General features: G+C 39.4%; 1 protein-coding gene across 22 annotated transcripts in view; it reads left to right on the plus strand.

Annotated features, from left to right (window-relative positions):
- The window catches only part of MITF (melanocyte inducing transcription factor), a 294,122-nt gene extending 276,027 nt beyond the window's left edge, over positions 1-18,095 (plus strand). For 11 of the 22 annotated variants that reach the window (XM_056524591.1, XM_056524590.1, XM_056524593.1 and 8 more), the window contains 5 exons: positions 2,486-2,542; positions 5,210-5,285; positions 10,926-10,985; positions 11,607-11,772; positions 12,997-18,095. In XM_056524591.1, coding sequence (XP_056380566.1) covers positions 2,486-2,542; positions 5,210-5,285; positions 10,926-10,985; positions 11,607-11,772; positions 12,997-13,392 — 755 coding nt within the window. In that variant the 3' untranslated portion in view covers positions 13,393-18,095. The remainder of the gene's footprint in view (positions 1-2,485; positions 2,543-5,209; positions 5,286-10,925; positions 10,986-11,606; positions 11,773-12,996) is intronic. The other 11 variants (XM_056524599.1, XM_056524604.1, XM_056524609.1 and 8 more) reach the window with 3 other exon arrangements.
- Positions 18,096-18,412: the final 317 nt, after the last annotated feature.

Below are 18,412 nucleotides of genomic sequence, written 5' to 3' on the forward strand. Positions count from 1 at the left end.
AAAGAAAACTACGCTCCACTCTTAGTAAGTCAGGGCCAATGTGCAAAGGATTTGAAGCTGCAGATTTGAAGTTTTTTTTTACCTATTTAGTTTACATTGACCTCTGCAGTATAAAGACTGCAGCTTCAAATTATCCAATATGCGCAAGATAGTGCATGTGTGAATATACCCTAAATTGTCATTTCTTTGGGGCAATGGCAGTCCTGGTCTTTTTAATAGAGTATTTTCCTACAGATATAACATAGCAGAGGTAAATTTGCCATTCAGTACAGTAATAGATTTTACTATCTCTGGTCTTACATGATTGGATCCTGTTATGACTTATGTTCTAAGCCATGAATCACCTTTCACAAAAGAAACAGTTGGTGACAAACTCAGCACTGCTACATCTGTGCCTCGTAGTTCTATAGGGACAGTCTATGTATTCTTATAGAACAGCCATAACATGACCATGAAGTCTGGCTTATGGCCTCATCCTGCTACAGGGAACATGTAATATGATTCACATTCATTGCGAAGATTAATGTAGAATAAAAAATAAATAAAAATAAAAACTGAGGAATTGACACTTTTGGTGCATATTTTTTCGCAATACCTAACCAGTGATAATAATGGCGTAATGGGGCTTTTTGTCATGTATTATCGCTTTGATAAAAGATAAGGGGGGAGATTTATCAAAGGATTTAGACTGTTTTTTCTTGTCTAAATTTGTCGTACAGAAAGTCGCAGTCTAAATATGTGCGACTTTTCTGCGACTTTTGCTCTAGAGGATTTTTAGAAAATGATGCATGCAAGTCTATTTTAGACTGAAATGCATTGAAAAATGCATTGGTGGTGAATTTATCAAAAGCGACTTTTCAGCGACAAGTCACATAGGCTGAAAGTACGCAGAAATGTCAGACCATGCTGGAGCAGGTTTAAATATAGACTAAAACATAGATTATGCAGTCTGTGCACAGAATTTATCAAGAGCTGTGCGCCATTTGATAAATTAGGTGCACAATAGACCAGACTAACCCTCTGTAGTTTGGTCTATATTGATGCGGGACATAGACAACTTTGATAAATATCCCCAAAGGAGTCAGTTTCTGTAAAGTGAAATAATGGGTGCAGACTGCCATCTAGTGGCTAAACGGCCTAATTATTTATTTCTTAGACCTTGATATCCTATTGAAAGGACCAATTTTTATATACTGTGTATGTATATATATATATATATATATATATATATATATATATAATTTTTATTTTTTATTTTTAATGCTTTATTAATATTGCAGTAACATCTCATATGGTCTGAGCCCTGCCCTGTCTCTTCCCTGCCATCAGCCCAATGCCAGTTCAGCCATGTGCCTACAACTCAATGGTTAAAGGGGTGGAAAAATTTTTTCTTTTTAAATCAACTGGTGTCTGAAAGTTAAACAGATTTGTAAATTACTTCTATTAAAAAAATCTTAATCCTTGCAGTACTTATTAGCTGCTGAATACTACAGAGGAAATTATTTTCTTTTCGGAACACAGTGCTCTCTGCTGACATATCTGTCCATTTTAAGAACTGTCCAGAGTAGGAGAAAATCCCCATAGAAAACATATGCTGCTTTGGACAGTTCCTAAAATGGACAGAGGTGTCAGCAGAGAGCACTGTGCTCGTGATGTCAGCAGAGAGCTCTGTGTTCCAAAAAGAAAATAATTTCCTCTGTAGTATTCATCAGCTAATAAGTACTGGAAGGATTCAGATTTTTTTTTTTATAGAAATAATTTATAAATCTGTTTAACTTTCTGGCACCAGTTGATTTAAAAAATAAATAAATAAATAAATAAAAGTTTTCCACCGGAGTACCCCTTTAACACTTGAAATCAGTGAATCTAGAAATACAGATCACTCTCATCTGCCTCTGGTCCTGACCCTGGTGAATGGATTCTAACATCTTTTGCGGCTGGAGATGGGAAAGGCTGCATCTATGAGACAGTGTTGCCCTAAATGACTGGCACAGTGTTGAGGGCAAAGAAGGGGTTACAGCAGGCCAGTATTAGTGAAAAGTGGCCCTTTCCAATCTAAGATAAGACTATACCAGTGTTTCCTAACCAGGGTTCCTCCAGCTGTTGCAAAACTACAACTCCCAGCATGCCCGGACAGCCTTTGGCTGTCCGGGCATGCTGGGAGTTGTAGTTTTGCAACAGCTGGAGGCACCCTGGTTGGGAGACACTGGACTATACACATAGATCTATCACAGTATAGCATTGAAATGTATTGCTCCTACAGATGTAGCAGAGCTGAGTTTGTCATTTGGCTGTGTTTGTTGTTGTGGTCTGTTTGTTGTAGTTTACCTGCAGTCTTATGTAATGACATTTTGCAGTACTACCATTATATGAGAATAATAGCAGTCACATCAACCTCGAGCAGCACTGTTTGCCCTCACCTCCCTTGTGTGAATGCTGTACGTTGGATATGTTAATATTTAACTTGAAATTTTTTTTTTTTCAGAATCGGAGGCCAGAGCACTCGCCAAGGAGAGGCAAAAGAAAGACAATCATAATCTCAGTATGTTGAACTTTCTACGGTTATATTGTGTCTTTGTGTGTTAATGTTCCAATGGTAACTTGTGGGAGATGCACATGACAAGGCTGGATATATCTAGCACACTGAGTAGTGGTGTAATACTGCATTAAAGGGGTTATCCAGGAAAAAACTTCTTTTTATATATCAACTGATTCCAGAAAGTTAAACAGATTTGTAAATTACTTCTATAAAAAAATCTTAATCCTTTCAGTACTTATGAGCTGATGAAGTTGAGTTGTTCTTTTCTGTCTAAGTGCTCTCTGATGACATCTGTCTCGGGAACCGCCCAGTTTAGAAGCAAATCCCCATAGCAAACCTCTTCTACTCTGTGCAGTTCCCGAGACGAGCAGAGATGTCAGCAGAGAGCACTGTTGCCAGACACAAAACAACAACTCAACTTCAGCAGCTGATAATTATTGAAAGGATTAAGATTTTTTACTAGAAGTAATTTACAAATCTGTGTAACTTTCTGGAGCCAGTTGATATGAAAAAAATTGTTGTTTTTTCCTGGAATACCCCTTTAATGCGTTCTCCAACTCCACCCCCTCCGATCGCATAGGACTTCTATAGAACCTTATTGGGAAAGGATCCCTCGTAGTTTAGAGTATTCAACCCCCAAAAATTGTGTGGCATAAGTGAAATCATGGTTGTATGACAGTGCATATGTGCAGTGTACATGTAGTGTCATGTGATCTCATAGTCATATATTATGTGCAATATAAGGACTTTGCATCACACGTGCCTATGCGATTATATCAGCAGTGCTTATATTGCCATGAGTCCCAGCCTGCCAAGTCAACAGGAATTTTTAGAAGTGCAACATCTCCCTCTAGTGTCCATTTTAGATTAGTGAAAGTTTCTACATAATTTTCTTGCTTCCCAGATTATACATAAAAAATAAAAATAAATGAAAATTTATGAATATATTTCATTTATATCTTGATTGCATAATATCAATTATTTCAATATCAATAAGTTATTCACATGGTTTTCAGCATAAAATTTAACACCCTCCCCTCCTCCAATTGTACACATTGGAGGAGAGTTATTTGCAGTGCGACATGGCGCACGGGTTCTGCGCAATATTCCGTCTCTGTTAGTTGACCAGGATGTAACTTTAAGTTTCCTCTTGTTTTTTTTCTCTGGCAGTTTTTGAAATACTGCCACTGCAGTTTTTGAGCCAAAGCCAGAACTGTATTCAAAATGAATAGGACATATAAAGGAAGGACTTATACTTCTCCTCCCTTATGGATCCACGTTTGACTTTGGTTCAAAAACTGCAGTGGCAGATATCCAAAAACTGCCAGAAAAAAAACCAAGTGGAAACTTAGCCTAGAGGGGTACTCCGTCCCTAGAAATCTTATCCCCTATCCAAAGGCAGGACCCCCGTGATCTCACTGCTGCACCCGGCATTCGTTTAGAGTGTCGGGTGCAATGCCAGAGGCTCATGAAGTCATGGCCGTGCCCCACTCTTGACATCACGGCAATGCCCCCTCAATGCAAGTCTATGGGAGGGGCCAACATTCCCCCTCCCCATAGACTTGCATTGGGGCGGCGTGGTCGTGTCTTCACGAGCGGGGCATGTGACGTCATGAGCCTCCACCCCACATCACCATTCATCCGGCATGGAGCGAAGTTCGTTCCGTGCACCGGATGTTTGGGGTGCTGCAGCCAAGATCGCAGGGGTTCCCAGTGGCTGGACCCCCAGGATAAGATGTCTAGGGGCGGAGTACCCTTTTAAGCAATACGTCTTCTAATAACTTCCAGCTACTTGTAAAGTATGACTTTACTTTGCGTCGTTTGATGCAAAGAACTGTGCACCTGATGTGCATGCTACACTTTCCAAGGAGAGAGCTGTGGGCGAAAAACAAGCGACCTAAAGCTGAAAGTATAGACATATAAAGTAGTCACAATGTAAACCAGTCATCCCAGTTAACAGGGTTGTTTACTTTAACGTAAATGTTGCACAAGTAGATTAGGGAAGTTGGGTGGCGTGGCATTTGTGCAATTATGTGACACTTTTTAGTAGTTACATATGATAAATGTTGCATCAGCAGATATGCCGGCGAAATCATGCCCACTTTACCTAAACACGCGATCTGGTGCACATAGCATGTGTGCCAGTGTAAATGGCCAATGTTCGCATGTTTACAGAAGACCAGACCTTGATAAATGCCCACCAGCCTATATATACATAAAACCATCTAAAATGTACCTTGCTAATCTCCTGCATATAAAGTGCTCAGATTGTTTGCATTCATGAATGTTGCATTAAAGGAATTTTTAAAAGTTGGATTTTGTCTGCATTAAAGGAGTAGTCCAGTGGTGAACCCAGTGGTGAACAACTTATCCCCTATCCTAAGGATAGGGAATAAGTTTGAGATCGCGGGGGGTCCGACTGCCGGGGCCCCCAGCGATCTCCTGTACGGAGCTTCGTGCGGAGGTCGACACCCGCTATCTGGCCGGAGAGCCTGGCCCCCGTACAGAGAGATCGCAGGGGGCCCCAGCGGTCGGACCCCCCGCGATCTCAAACTTATCCCCTATCCTTAGGATAGGGGATACGTTTTTCACCACTGGACTACCCCTTTAAGACACACAGGGGCCGGGACGTCTGCATCCATTAACACATCTCTTCTTATCTTTTTACAGTTGAGCGAAGGAGAAGGTTTAACATCAATGATCGTATAAAAGAATTAGGAACCCTCATCCCCAAATCGAATGACCCGTAAGTATAATATAGATAATCCAGATAAACAGTGTATCTTATGATCTAGGCCAGTAGTCTACAACCTTAGCATCTCCAGGTGTTGGGAAGCTACATCAGGGTATGTTGGGCGTTGTAGTTTTGCAACAGCTGGGGAGCCCAGTAGGAAGAAATAGGAAACCTAACTATGTAAAAGTTTAGCTGTTTGCTTATACACTTGGCTGGGATTTGCCCTTTAAACTAAAGTAGCCAAAGTGAGCCAAAAAAACCCCCCAAAAACCCTATTGGTTTTAAAGGGATACTCCTGTGGAAAACAACATTTTTAAAATCAACTGGTGCCACAAAGTTAAACAGATTTGTAAATTACTTCAATTTAAAAATATTAGCCTTTCCAATACTTACCAGCTGCTGTATGTTCCAGAGGACATTGTATAGTTATTTTCTGTCTCTGCTGACACATCTGTCGGTGTCAGGAACTGTCCAGAGCAGGAGAGGTTTGCTATAGGGATTTGCTCCTACTCTGGACAGTTCCTGACACGGACAGAGGTGTCATCAGAGAGCAGACTGAAAAGAACTATACAACTTCCTCTGGAGCATACAGCAGCTGGTAAATACTGGAATGATAAATATTTGTAAATAGAAGTCATTTACAAATCTGTTTAACTTTCTGACACAAGTTGATTTAAAAAAAAAAAAATTCCCCTGGTGTACCCCTTTAAGAATATGTATCGCCTGGGTGACTTTAGGGCAGGTAGTCACTAAGCTCTTAGAGATTAAGAGCAAAATAGGTTGACATATAGTGAAAAACATGTCTACCTGAATTTCACAGACATGGTTATTTTACTGATTTCCCTCTGTGCTTGTGCTGAGCTTGTACTTATATACGACAACCAGCCTGAACAAGCAGAGCTGCAGTGTAAAGCATACCTGCGACTCACGCGACATGCGACTCACGTCACCAGGACGTGGAGTCGTGGAATATGAATATGCTAATTGAGGGGCGGCTGCTTAAGGATATGGAGAGAAGCAGGGGTTGCCAGCCGCCGGGGCCCTGCCTCCTGTGCGCAGTTTCCTTAATTCATGAGATATCGACGGCCAATATCTCAAGAACCACGGCACCGATTATAGTGACCCCTCATTGGACTCCTCGTCACCCACACTATGAGGCTGGGTTCACATCACGTTTTCTCCCATACGAGAGCGCATACGGCAGGGGGGAGCTAAAACCTTGCGCTCCCGTATGCCTTCGTATGCGCTCCCGTATGTAATTCATTTCAATGAGCCGGCCGTTTTTTCCCTGGACCTAAAACTGTAGTCAACCACGGTTTTAGGTCCAGTTGTAAAAGCGCATACGGCGCAAAATTGAGCCGACCGGACTGAACGTTTCACTGAATTACATATGGGAGCGCATACGAAGGCATACGGGAGCGCAAGGTTTTAGCTCCCCCCTGCCGTATGCGCTCCCGTATGGGAGAAAACGTGATGTGAACCCAGCCTAACTCAGTGTATTGGGTTTAGTGTGGCTAATCATGGTGACATTTTTCCTTTAAAATATTCAAAATAGTGGTATACACTAGGGATCGACCAATTATCGGTTTGGCCGACATTATCGGCCGATAATCACGATTTTGGGCATTATCGGTATCGGCAAATACCTTGCCGATAAGCCGATAATGCCCCGCCCCCCGCACCGCCCCCACCACACCGCGACCACCCACCCGACCCGCCGCACCACACCGCGACCGGTGCGGCGGTGGCGGTGATAGGAATCAGGACCCCCGGACAGGCAGGGGTGAGAAGCGGGTGGCGGCGGCGGCCTATGGCACCGCAAAAGTCACTGCAGCGGTGTCGCAGGGGGATAAATAGCCGATAACTTATACCGGAATATCGGTATAAGTTATCGGCTATCGGCCCTAACCTCCACCGATTATCGGTATCGGCCCTAAAAAAACGATATCGGTCGATCCCTAGTATACAAAGCAGCCAATCTGAAGAACCAGAGCTTCAGATTAGACCACAGGGATACAGAAGATGACTGTAGACTACCTGGACACATGCACGGTGTAAACAGAGAATAGAATAGATAGACAGACAGATGGTGGTCTAGTGCTCATAGGATGCACTCAGTCTGAACAAGCAAATTTATAGATAGATAGACAGACAGACAGACAGACAGATAGATAGATGGTCTAGTGCTTATATACCAGCCAAGTAAAGTATCCCCCATAGAGAAGCATGGAAATTGAGTTGTCATTTTATCTTAGCTAACCAGAACAAATTATAAATAAGGGTAAGGAAACTTATCGTGTAACTAAATATGTGGCACAGTACCCCTTTAAAATATAACTTTTATTAAGATCCTTAGACAATAAAATAATTTGCGAACAATGAGACCACCAATTAAGTCTGTAGGGTGTGTATCAGGGCACAAAAGTAATATAGATATGAAAACAAAGTATATTACTTAAAACAGGCCAAGATGTAACAAGAAAAAATCCATATGTAGATCACCACCTAAATATATGAAGTGATACGTCACAACTCTATGACCTGCACACAAGTACCATTATATGCATAAAGCCAATATAGGAATACCGTATATATAGATACAACATAGGCATATATGGTTTAAATCACTTACAGTTCTCCGCCAATAGTAGCAGGACAGACTGGTTGGCTGAGGACAGTTGAAGGGTGTATTCTGTTGGAATCATGGTATAAATATATAAACCACACAACAATAATACTATCCCTATTATAACAATCCTACAATTGCCCTACCTAACAGTGGAGGATGAGCCCCCACTTCAACCGTTGACTGTCCGCTATATGACCCTAGGTAGCCCTATTCAATGATAGGATCCCTAATGATGATGCATCACCACTTACAGACTACAGATAATAAACAGTGCAATAATGTGCTCAAAATCATATTATTAATAACACAATGTAAAAACCTAGACTTCCTCTACGCATTTCCCCCCATTTTGGATATTTTTGGGGTTCTTCAGGAGGGAGTAAAATAGATACAACATTAAATACTATGGGGGACATTTATCAAAGCATTTAGTAGGGGTTTTTTTGCTTAAAATTGTCGCAAAAAAGTCACACGTGCGACTACACTCTTTTTTCTGCATGTTCAGTGTCCTAAGCAAAAAATAAAAATCTTGCTTACCAAAGCAAAAAGTGATTTTTGAATTTTAAATGTACTCCAGCTCAGACATGGAGCAGAAAAAGCCACTACCGAAGCAAAAAAAGAAAAATTGCTTAAGTGGAAGAAATTTATCTACAGGCTGAAAGCAGTTGATAAATAAGTCACACATAAGCAAAAAAATAGTAAGAAAAAAATAACTAAAAAAAGGAATACATAAGCCAACATTGATAAATGTCCCCCCTATGAGAGAAACTGATGGAATAAATGATGTAACAAAATCTCTCCATAGCTGAGGTGCACATAGATGCCGTGTGTAACTAACACTGGGAGCAAAAGAGATCTTTTTATGGCTAGATACTACATAGGGGAGGGAATAATTAAGCAGTTACACACCTGTATTGTCCCATAAATCAGTCTGATGGTAATCCATTTTTATCCAGAATGAACAGAATTTCATTACTGATGCCATGTGGAACGCCAAATGCATAGAGTCCGGAAGCCACGCATGCGCTCAGTACATGTTGTATGCCGAGAGCAATGCGAACCAGTTACGTGCGTTCCAATGAGTCCGGCGCATGCGCCCGAGGTATAATAGCCCCTGAGAGCAGTGTAGTGTATGCGAATCTGGCCGGAAGTGACATGTGAGTGTCACGGCCTCCCGGGATGGAACGCAAACATAAATGCATGTATGTGTTACAGACAGCCAGTGCGATTCAACCAGAAATAGTGAGTGTGTGTCAACAATTATGGAGCGCATAATGTAAAAGAGAGGGGAAATAGCATTATAGAACTAAATGGACATCCAGACATAGTATTTATTGCTTTATTGATTAAGTTTCTGTTATTTTAGAGTCTCTTCTGGCTGTATCTTGGTTGGTGAAACCGATGAATCCCAGTAGTAAATCTGGGATACATGGTTATCTATACAGTGGGTGACAAATGATATTGTGTGCTTGTCCGTTCAGTGATCAACCATTTGTAGGCACCCATAGTAGATTTATGAGACCTAAATACTTGTGGTCTATCTATTCATCGATGCCGATGTTAACATTTAGGGGAGGAGATAGTAGGTCATAGACCTTGTTACACATAATATTGGTAGTTCCAATACAGTAGCCTTTATTTATTTGCGTTGGATTATATATATGTCCTGTATTGGACATGTATGTGTCATTTAATCATTACGTTTTGATTACTGCACAACAATACAGAGATGTAGAAATAGCGAATATTATCCATCATGGAGAGTGGTCATAGCACTTTACATTTATTATTATGTGAGATATGGGGATATACTCATATATGATGGACAGTATATCTAATATGATCATGAATATATTTTCGCATACATTATTTTGTGTATAGCATATATAATTATATATAACGCTGCTATCATGATTGTATATAGACTACGCCATTATAGATATTTTGTTGTCACTATTATTATTCTCTATACATTATTATCTATATGTGTATCATCATCAATACCATATGGAGATATTTAGTCTCTATCGCTTCTATATGTATGGTATGGCCACCCTTGAATATATCAGGATGGCCGCTATATATATAACATCACTTGTTATCATACTATGTCTGGATGTCCATTTAGTTCTATAATGCTATTTACCCTCTCTTTTACATTATGCGCTCCATAATTGTTGACACGCACTCACTATTTCCTGTTGAATCGCACTGGCTGTCTGTAACACATACATGCATTTATGTTTGCGTTCCATCCCGGGAGGCCGTGACACGCACACGTCACTTCCGGCCAGATTCGCATACACTACACCACTCTGAGGGGCTATTATACCTCGGGTGCATGCGCCGAACTCTTTGGAACGCACATAACTTGTTTGCATTGCTCTCGGCATACAACATGTACTGAGCGCATGCGTGGCTTACACTTCCGGACGCTATGCATTTGGCGTTCCACATGGCATCAGTAATGGATTTCTGTTCATTCTGGATAGAAATAGATTACCATCAGACTGATTTATGGGACAATACAGGTGTGTAACTGCTTAATTATTCCCTCCCCTATGTAGTATCTAGCTATAAAAATATCTCTTTTGCTTCCAGTGTTAGGGACGCATGGCATCTATGTGCACCTCAGCTATGGAGAGATTTTGTTACATCATTTATTCCATCAGTTTCTCTCATAGTATTTAATGTTGTATTTATTTTACTCCCTCCTGAAGAACCCCAAAAATATCCAAAATAGGGGAAACGCATAGAGGAAATTTAGGTTTTTACCTTTTGTTATTAATAATGGGATTTTGAGCACATTATTGCACTGTTTATTATCTGTAGTCTGTAAGTGGTGATGCATCATCATTAGGGATCCTATCATTGAATAGGGCTACCTTGGGTCATATAGCGGACAGTCAACGGTTGAGGTGGGGGCTCATCCTCCACTGTTAGGTAGGGCAATTGTAGGATTGTTATTATAGAGATAGTATTATTGTTGTGTGGTTTATATCTTTATACCATCATTCCAACAGAATACACCATTCACCTGTCCTCAGCCGACCAGTCTGTCCTGCTACTATTGGCGGAGAACTGTAAGTTATTTAAACCATATATGCCTATGTTGTATCTATATATACGGTATTCCTATATTGGCTTTATGCATATAATGGTACTTGTGTGCAGGTCATAGAGTTGTGACGTATCACTTCATATATTTAGGTGGTGATCTACGTATGGATTTTTTCTTGTTACATCTTGGCCTTTTTTAAGTAATATACTTTGTTTTCATATCTATATTACTTTTGTACCCTGATACACACCCTACAGACTTAATTGGTGGTCTCATTGTTCGCAAATTATTTTATTGTCTAAGGATCTTAATAATAGTTATATTTTAAAGGGGTACTGTGTCATTTTATCTTGCTTAATGCTGTGTGGTTTATGAAAATAAAGCCCTGTTCATATTTCTTCTCATTACATTTGCCCCTGGCAGACATAACCATAAGGCTCCATGCCCTGTTGGCATATCTTTTTCACTGTATAGGAAAGTGTAGCCTGTTGTTTTTTGTTGTTTGCTTGCACTGAAAATAAATACACAAAATATGAAACTACAGGGGCCTAGGGGAATATTAGATACTGCTAAGTACTCGATAACGAACACGACATCAGTTGTAAGTTATCCCGATTGTATCTTATGTATTACATAAATGCAGTGTTATCCTGTGTTCTAGGGACATGCGGTGGAACAAGGGAACGATCCTAAAAGCCTCAGTGGATTATATCCGCAAGCTACAACGAGAACAACTACGTTCCAAGGAGCTGGAGAATAAACAAAAGAAGCTAGAACATGCAAACAGACACCTACTACTGAGAATACAGGTCAGCTCCCAAAGAAGGAATGGCCAGGCTAAAGATGTAGAATTATGTCCCAAGAGCTTAGATTGCTGATACCACAGTATTGTAAATTGACTTGTAGCCCTAAAAGTATCACTGGACCAACCAGCCAACATGTGGGTTAGATAGATGGATATATTAGATAAATATATTAGATAGATATATAGTTGATATTTAATATAACAATCTTTCCTAGCTCCTTAAGAATAAGATCTATTCTCTAGATCATAACCTTTTATGTTAGACCAATTATAACTCATTTACATATATTTTACTTCCTCATGTTAACAGTTTTTTTTTCCATTCATCACTATGCACCTTGATAATGAGCTGAAGGTGCGATTCTCTTCACTAAATAGATAAAACTTATACCGGTGCCTTGGGCAGTTGTGTTATGCAATGGTAAATTTAGGCTTGTGAAAAAGCATCCTGATAATGTGTACTGACACGTGTCATACACCTTATGTTATTGTACACACAGCCACCAAAATGCTTATCTTAATGAGTCCTTATTTGGTCGAAATTCAACATGTCGGGAAATGTGAAAAGCATTGGATGAATATTATATTTATAAACCTGTGCTTGAAGCAAGGGTATACATCCAAAAGGGAGTCATAGTCTCCATTCTAAGTGGAGTGGTGACCTCTTATCTTCGGTCACCCTTCACTGGGAGATAACCATTGGACATAACAATAATCGTGGTAGTTTGCATTCCTTCTAGTATTGTTTTTATCCTATGGATTAAAACTTATATGATGACAGAAATATTTTGCCATATACAGTGGAAAATAATGTGAAATACCCAAATCATACTCCCATTAAAAACTGGTCTCTCAAATAATACCCCCCTGTAATGCTAATAAAAACAGTTTGTATTAGTTTGTTTCTGTATCCCTGATGTAAATTGCCGTTTTTTCTCCTCAAAAAACTGACCTGATCTTTCTATTCCTACAACCTTCTTAGGTTTACTTCTCAAAAAGACCACATTTATATGTAGAAGTGTATGCTTAGAACTAGACTGCAGGAATAATTTGTATGGAAAAAGTGTATAGTTGTTGTCTACTGTACTTTCTCTACATGGAGGATGTCTGTCTACATGGATATGACTAAACAATCACAGCTGAAACTCTCACAATCGAAAAAACCTATTTGGAGTCAATGTGATGTTGTAGTTATTTTTTTTCCACTATTTTCCTTTGCATTTTTCAGGAACTGGAAATGCAAGCGAGAGCCCATGGACTTTCTATCATGCCCACTACCGGCCTTTGCTCTTCTGACCTGGTGAGTCGTGTCATAAAGCAGGAACCAATGTTGGACAGCTGCAACCAAGAATTATTGCAAAACCACCACGATCTTTCTGGCACCTCCACTCTGGATCTCAATGATGGCACCATCACTTTTAGCAACAACATAAGGAACATTACTGACTCTCCCACTGCCTACAGCATGCCCACAAAGATGGGCTCTAAACTGGAAGACATATTCATGGACGATACTCTTTCTCCAAGAGTACATGATGCACTTCACTCAGTATCTCCTGGTACCTCCAAAGGAAACAGCAGGAGGAGCAGCATCAGTATGGAAGACAACGACCAACACTGTTAGCATTGGGTGGAAAAACCCTTCTTACAGACTTCCATATCTTGTAAAATTTTGGAGCAGTAGATTGCTAGATAGTACAATTTGATAGAAACTTTGCGGTATTTCATCCATAGGCCAGCACTTATGCTTTGTTTTTATTTTTAGAATTTTTGTAAAGATACTTGTGTATTTTATTACTTGCTTTGCCTCCGAGTTATTGTGCATGAGAGGTCTAGTTCTATCGACTTCAAGGACATAACCGATTGTCAGGTCAGATCTGTTTCAACCAATAGCCCTGTATCAGTGGCCAGGTATCTGTCTGATTGGAATGGACTTGCAATGAACCATATGTCAATATAAGCATTGAAATGAATGTATAGAAACCAAATATCTCTATGCCAGAGAGAAGTTTGCATAGTCTTGACTATAGTCAGTGGCATATGTAGAGAGTGGGGTTCCATATCAAAAGTAAAAAATGCACTTCCATTATGGTGCCAGACCTTAGATAGAAGGCCTTGGTAGTTATTTTCCCCTTTCACACCTTTTCCATGACCCTTGGGAAAATTGTCATCCTCCTTGTTTCGGTGTGGAGCAGGAAGTTCTCTACAAGTTGTTGCCAAACAGTAGCAATGGGGATGACACTAACCAGGTCTGGGCCCTTGTCTCACCAAGACCTTATATTTCAGTACGTATGCTCTTGACTGTAGTAGGTTCTTGGCATGCTGTTTCTATTGCCAATGATCAGCAAATATATAACAGAATGTGATAAGGCATTTCAAGCAGTATTTGTTATAATTTTTTGCATTTTTTGACCAATAATATGATCCTAGGTTTTCAGTGAAACATTGAGGTACCCCAGTTAATTTATGAGGGATTTGCCATATCAAAAGTGTAATTCCCTGAATTTGCTTCAGACGTGAGACAAATCATCAGGTCTTATTCACGTCTGAATCTCTAATTTCGGAAACTCAAAAATCTAATTCAGAATAAGGGGATAACTGTCAAATGACAGTAAAAAAAATGACTAAATAAAGGGACACTCCAGGCAAATCTGATAAACTGTGTAATGATCTTAACCAGTAGTGCACTGTCTGTGGACTATGACAAAGGGATTGCTTTTTTGTCATGCACTGCCCCTTTAGGCCCTGAATAAAGCAAAAGTATCATATTGTCTGAAGTGTTTCTTTTTGGTGTCTGTTTACTTTAAGTTGCACATATTTTAGCAGTTGCAATTTTGTGATGCTTGACATGGCAAAATTTCACGCTTTACTGTAAAATTATTTTTACCAGTAGTCTAGAAATTCTGATAATCTGGCACTTATCTCTTACATAGTACCACTTCGTAATCCAGAAACTCTTCTAATGGTACAGAAAGTTTGATACTCCTGTTAGGTCTTGTTGATGATTACAGTGAATCCTCTCCAATCCACCCCCTTATCCATGGCAGATTTTGTGTGACAGAATTTTGGTCCACCACACATTATGAATAGTCTTCAATTTCTTTGAAAAGTTGGAAGTTTAAAAGTTAGGACTCCCTACCAATCACCAGAGAGGTTCCTATCCTTATCTGTAGTCATCATTCTCCATTGTAATGAATATGATTTACAGAAGCCTCCTTTAAATTTAATAGTATATATGCACAGCAGGTCATGACTTCAAAGTGTCCACTATAGATTGTGGAAGGCCCATGAGCCCTTGTTGGTTGGTCTTGGAAATGATGTACCTTAAGATCTTTACTGTAGGAGATGTTGTATATTTAGGTGTTAAATATGAGCCTACACCAATCCAGAATATAGAACCTCCTTTACTTTTAGAGATCCTTCCTTCCCTTTTAGAAATGACTTATTCCAATTTTGGAACTTATTAATATATAATAGACAAATAATCTTTCCTTTATGGACTATGGTTCCATAGTGTTGTATTATAAATATGGTATAATCTGTAATGGTAGGAGATGCAATTAGCATACTGGGTTAAAGTAGTCAATACTATAAGGGCCCATTCACACCATAGAATATCTGCCCAGAGACATTTCTGTTGAACATTCTGTGTGCAGCAGACGCCTGCCAAAATCAATACTGTGTGGACATGCCCAATGAAGAATTAACATGTTTGTTCTTTCCGGAATATGAATTTATTCAGTGGAAATTCTGTAGTGGTCACGGTGCACTGCAATCCTAATGAAAACAATGGTACACTGTAATTTTCAGATGGGCCCTTAGAGTACTGTTACTAACGCATGATACTGCCCAGTATGCTTTTCATGTCTCCTGACATAACTCCAAGTTCTCTACTTTCTGCTGTTACTTCCTCAGACTGCCCATGGTCTAATTATGTATAGCAATAAAGGTTCTTCTGGGTCTTTCAGCACTCAACAAGTCTGTTCAAAAAAGCCCTCCCTATACCGGAATGGAATTAGTGTTCATGTTTGATTATTTCACTGGAGAAAATAAAATATTCACCCATTTTTTTCATAGTTCAGAAAAATTGGGACCATGAGGCTTTGCAGCAGGGCATTATGTTAATGCATCATGCACCTACTAGCGTGTGGAGATGATCCATTTTGGATAGAAAATATGCAATTACCATTACTTTTGTGAGAAAAAAACTGCACTTGGCTGTCCCTTTCTTCTCAAGTACATTGTTACATTTTCCACAGATGGTTTGCTGCAATGTACTCTTCTAAAATAGCTGCCTTTACTGTGAAGTTGCCAAACTTTATAACATTAAAAGAGTAGTCTAGGATTAGAAAAAATATTACAGCTTTCTTCCAAAAAATATGCCACTCCGTCTACAAGTTAGACAAATGACAAATAGCACCGCTACTTTTACTTACTTAAGACATTGTCACATATATGCACCGTTCCAGCTGATGCCTCAACTGCTGGCCACAACTGATGCCTCAACTAATGGCAAAGTGCATCCGTTGTTTATGGGTCCAGTGCCCAGTTATTTCTGAAGGCCAGATGGGGAAATGCTGCAAGATGCACCTATTCTTCCGAAGTGTCTGGTGATCTAGTGTACCGTTTGAGGCACCAGATAAATCTGAACACTCCCATTCATATGAATGGGATCAGTTTGATCCTCAATTTACCTCTGACGCTTTTTGACAGTGCCAGAGGGAAATTGAGCTGGATCGCCGCTTTTATGTGATGGCGCCCTTACTTAAATCTGCTGTATTAGCATGACATTACAGAGTTTCAGAATTATGTTTGTGGGTAGATAGAAAAAAAAATGTACTGCCACTCCTGTCCATGGGCTGTCTCTTTTTTTCCATTCCTAAACAACTCATCTAATTGAATGTTCCAATATGGAAGCCACTTGGGTAAAGGAGAGGTTTATCTCAGGTCAATATAGTAATTAATGTTACTAGTATGTGATGTGGCAATGAAGGTAACCTTTAAGATCGCCAACAGTTAAATTTTTTTTAATTTTTAAGATTATTCTGGGGTAATAGAGCAGACACCCATGATCCTAATACAATTGCCTTTGTTAGCCCAAGTGAGGACGAATAGAGTGGACATTACTTTGAGAAGCTCCCAGGATGAAAACTTGGTTTGTCTTTTCACCCAGTGTCAGAGAACAAAAAATGGCTTAAAAATGACTCAGTTGAGAAACTGAAATGTTGCTCTTCTCTGACACTGGGTGGAAGAAAGACAAACATGTTTTTTAATCCTGGAGTGCTGTTGCTTTGTTTTTTGGGTTGTGTGCTCCATAGATGGTGGTATTGGTTCAGATGTCTGTAAGCTCTACAACCATGTTTGGATTTTGGAGGAAGTAATGCATGCATTGATGCCTGTGGACAGTACATTGGTTTTAGCCGAGTCTAGTGCACTAAAGAAAAAAAAGGAAAAAATTAAGGCAAAATCAGAGTGGTTGCTAAATAAAGTTATAGGGCCTCATTTACTAAGATTGTCGGGTTTTTACTAGTTGGAAAAGTTGTTTCAGACATGCAGGATTCCTCTCTATTTACTATTGGGAAAAGTCGGGAACATTTTCTGACCAACTTTTTCTAGGTCGATATTTCCAGCCATTTACCCACAGGATTTTCTGTGAATTCCATAGTAATTCAGTCGGGTTGTGAAACCACGCCCCCGTTTGACCGACCACGCCCCTTTTTGTGACAGACCACACCCCCTTTGGGGTTTGTCGGATTTTTCAGGCGCACACTGTCGCACACTGGCGCATACTGGCGCAGACATGTCTCAGACATGTCTCAGGCAAAATAACCAGACAAAAACTGGTCTGTTTCAGTTTAGTAAATGAGGCCCATAATTTGAATGAACTATTAGGGTAGGGTCACACGTAGCATATACGCTGCGTAAGTTATGCTCTATATTTCAGATCTGGCAAAGTTTATGGGTGTTTATTATTACTGTCATAGACTTTGCCAGCACAGGATTACGCAGCGTCAAATACACAGCATCATTTACGCAGCGTATACGCTAGGTGGGACCCTACCCTTAGTCTACTTTTCATTCCTTTAATGATCCACACCCTGTACTAGTGATGGGCACGTGTTTGCCAAAAATGGGTCAGCTACTTTAAGTATTGTTTTATGCTTGAAGCATACAGTGAACATCCAACCAGGCTAAGAGGCTTGAATACTTAAAAAAAAAAATATCCTAACAATTCTACAAATGCCTGCAGGTTACCTCTATAAGATGTCCTTAAATTTTAGATCACTACAGTTCAAATAAAAGGGTTTATAAATTTTCTAGTGGTTGAGCCAGATTAAAAATGTAAAAAAAAAAAAAAAAGAAAGAAACATTTTTGAATATATATACTATATATGTATGTGTGTATATATATATATATATATATATATATATATATATATATATATATATATATATATATTATTATTATTTTTTTTTTTTGGAAGGATACAGTGCAAGTTTAAGTAAAACGTTTGTGAAAGTGGATATCCCATATGAACATAACTCAGGCAGAGAATGAGGGGAATGCTTACAAGGTGGCTATAGATTTTAAAAATAAAATACAGTTTCCTAATTGTAATATAAAACAGATTTATGCATTTGTT

The sequence above is a fragment of the Hyla sarda genome, chromosome 6 (assembly GCF_029499605.1).
Source record: "Hyla sarda isolate aHylSar1 chromosome 6, aHylSar1.hap1, whole genome shotgun sequence".
In the NCBI taxonomy this organism is placed as follows: Eukaryota; Metazoa; Chordata; class Amphibia; order Anura; family Hylidae; genus Hyla; species Hyla sarda.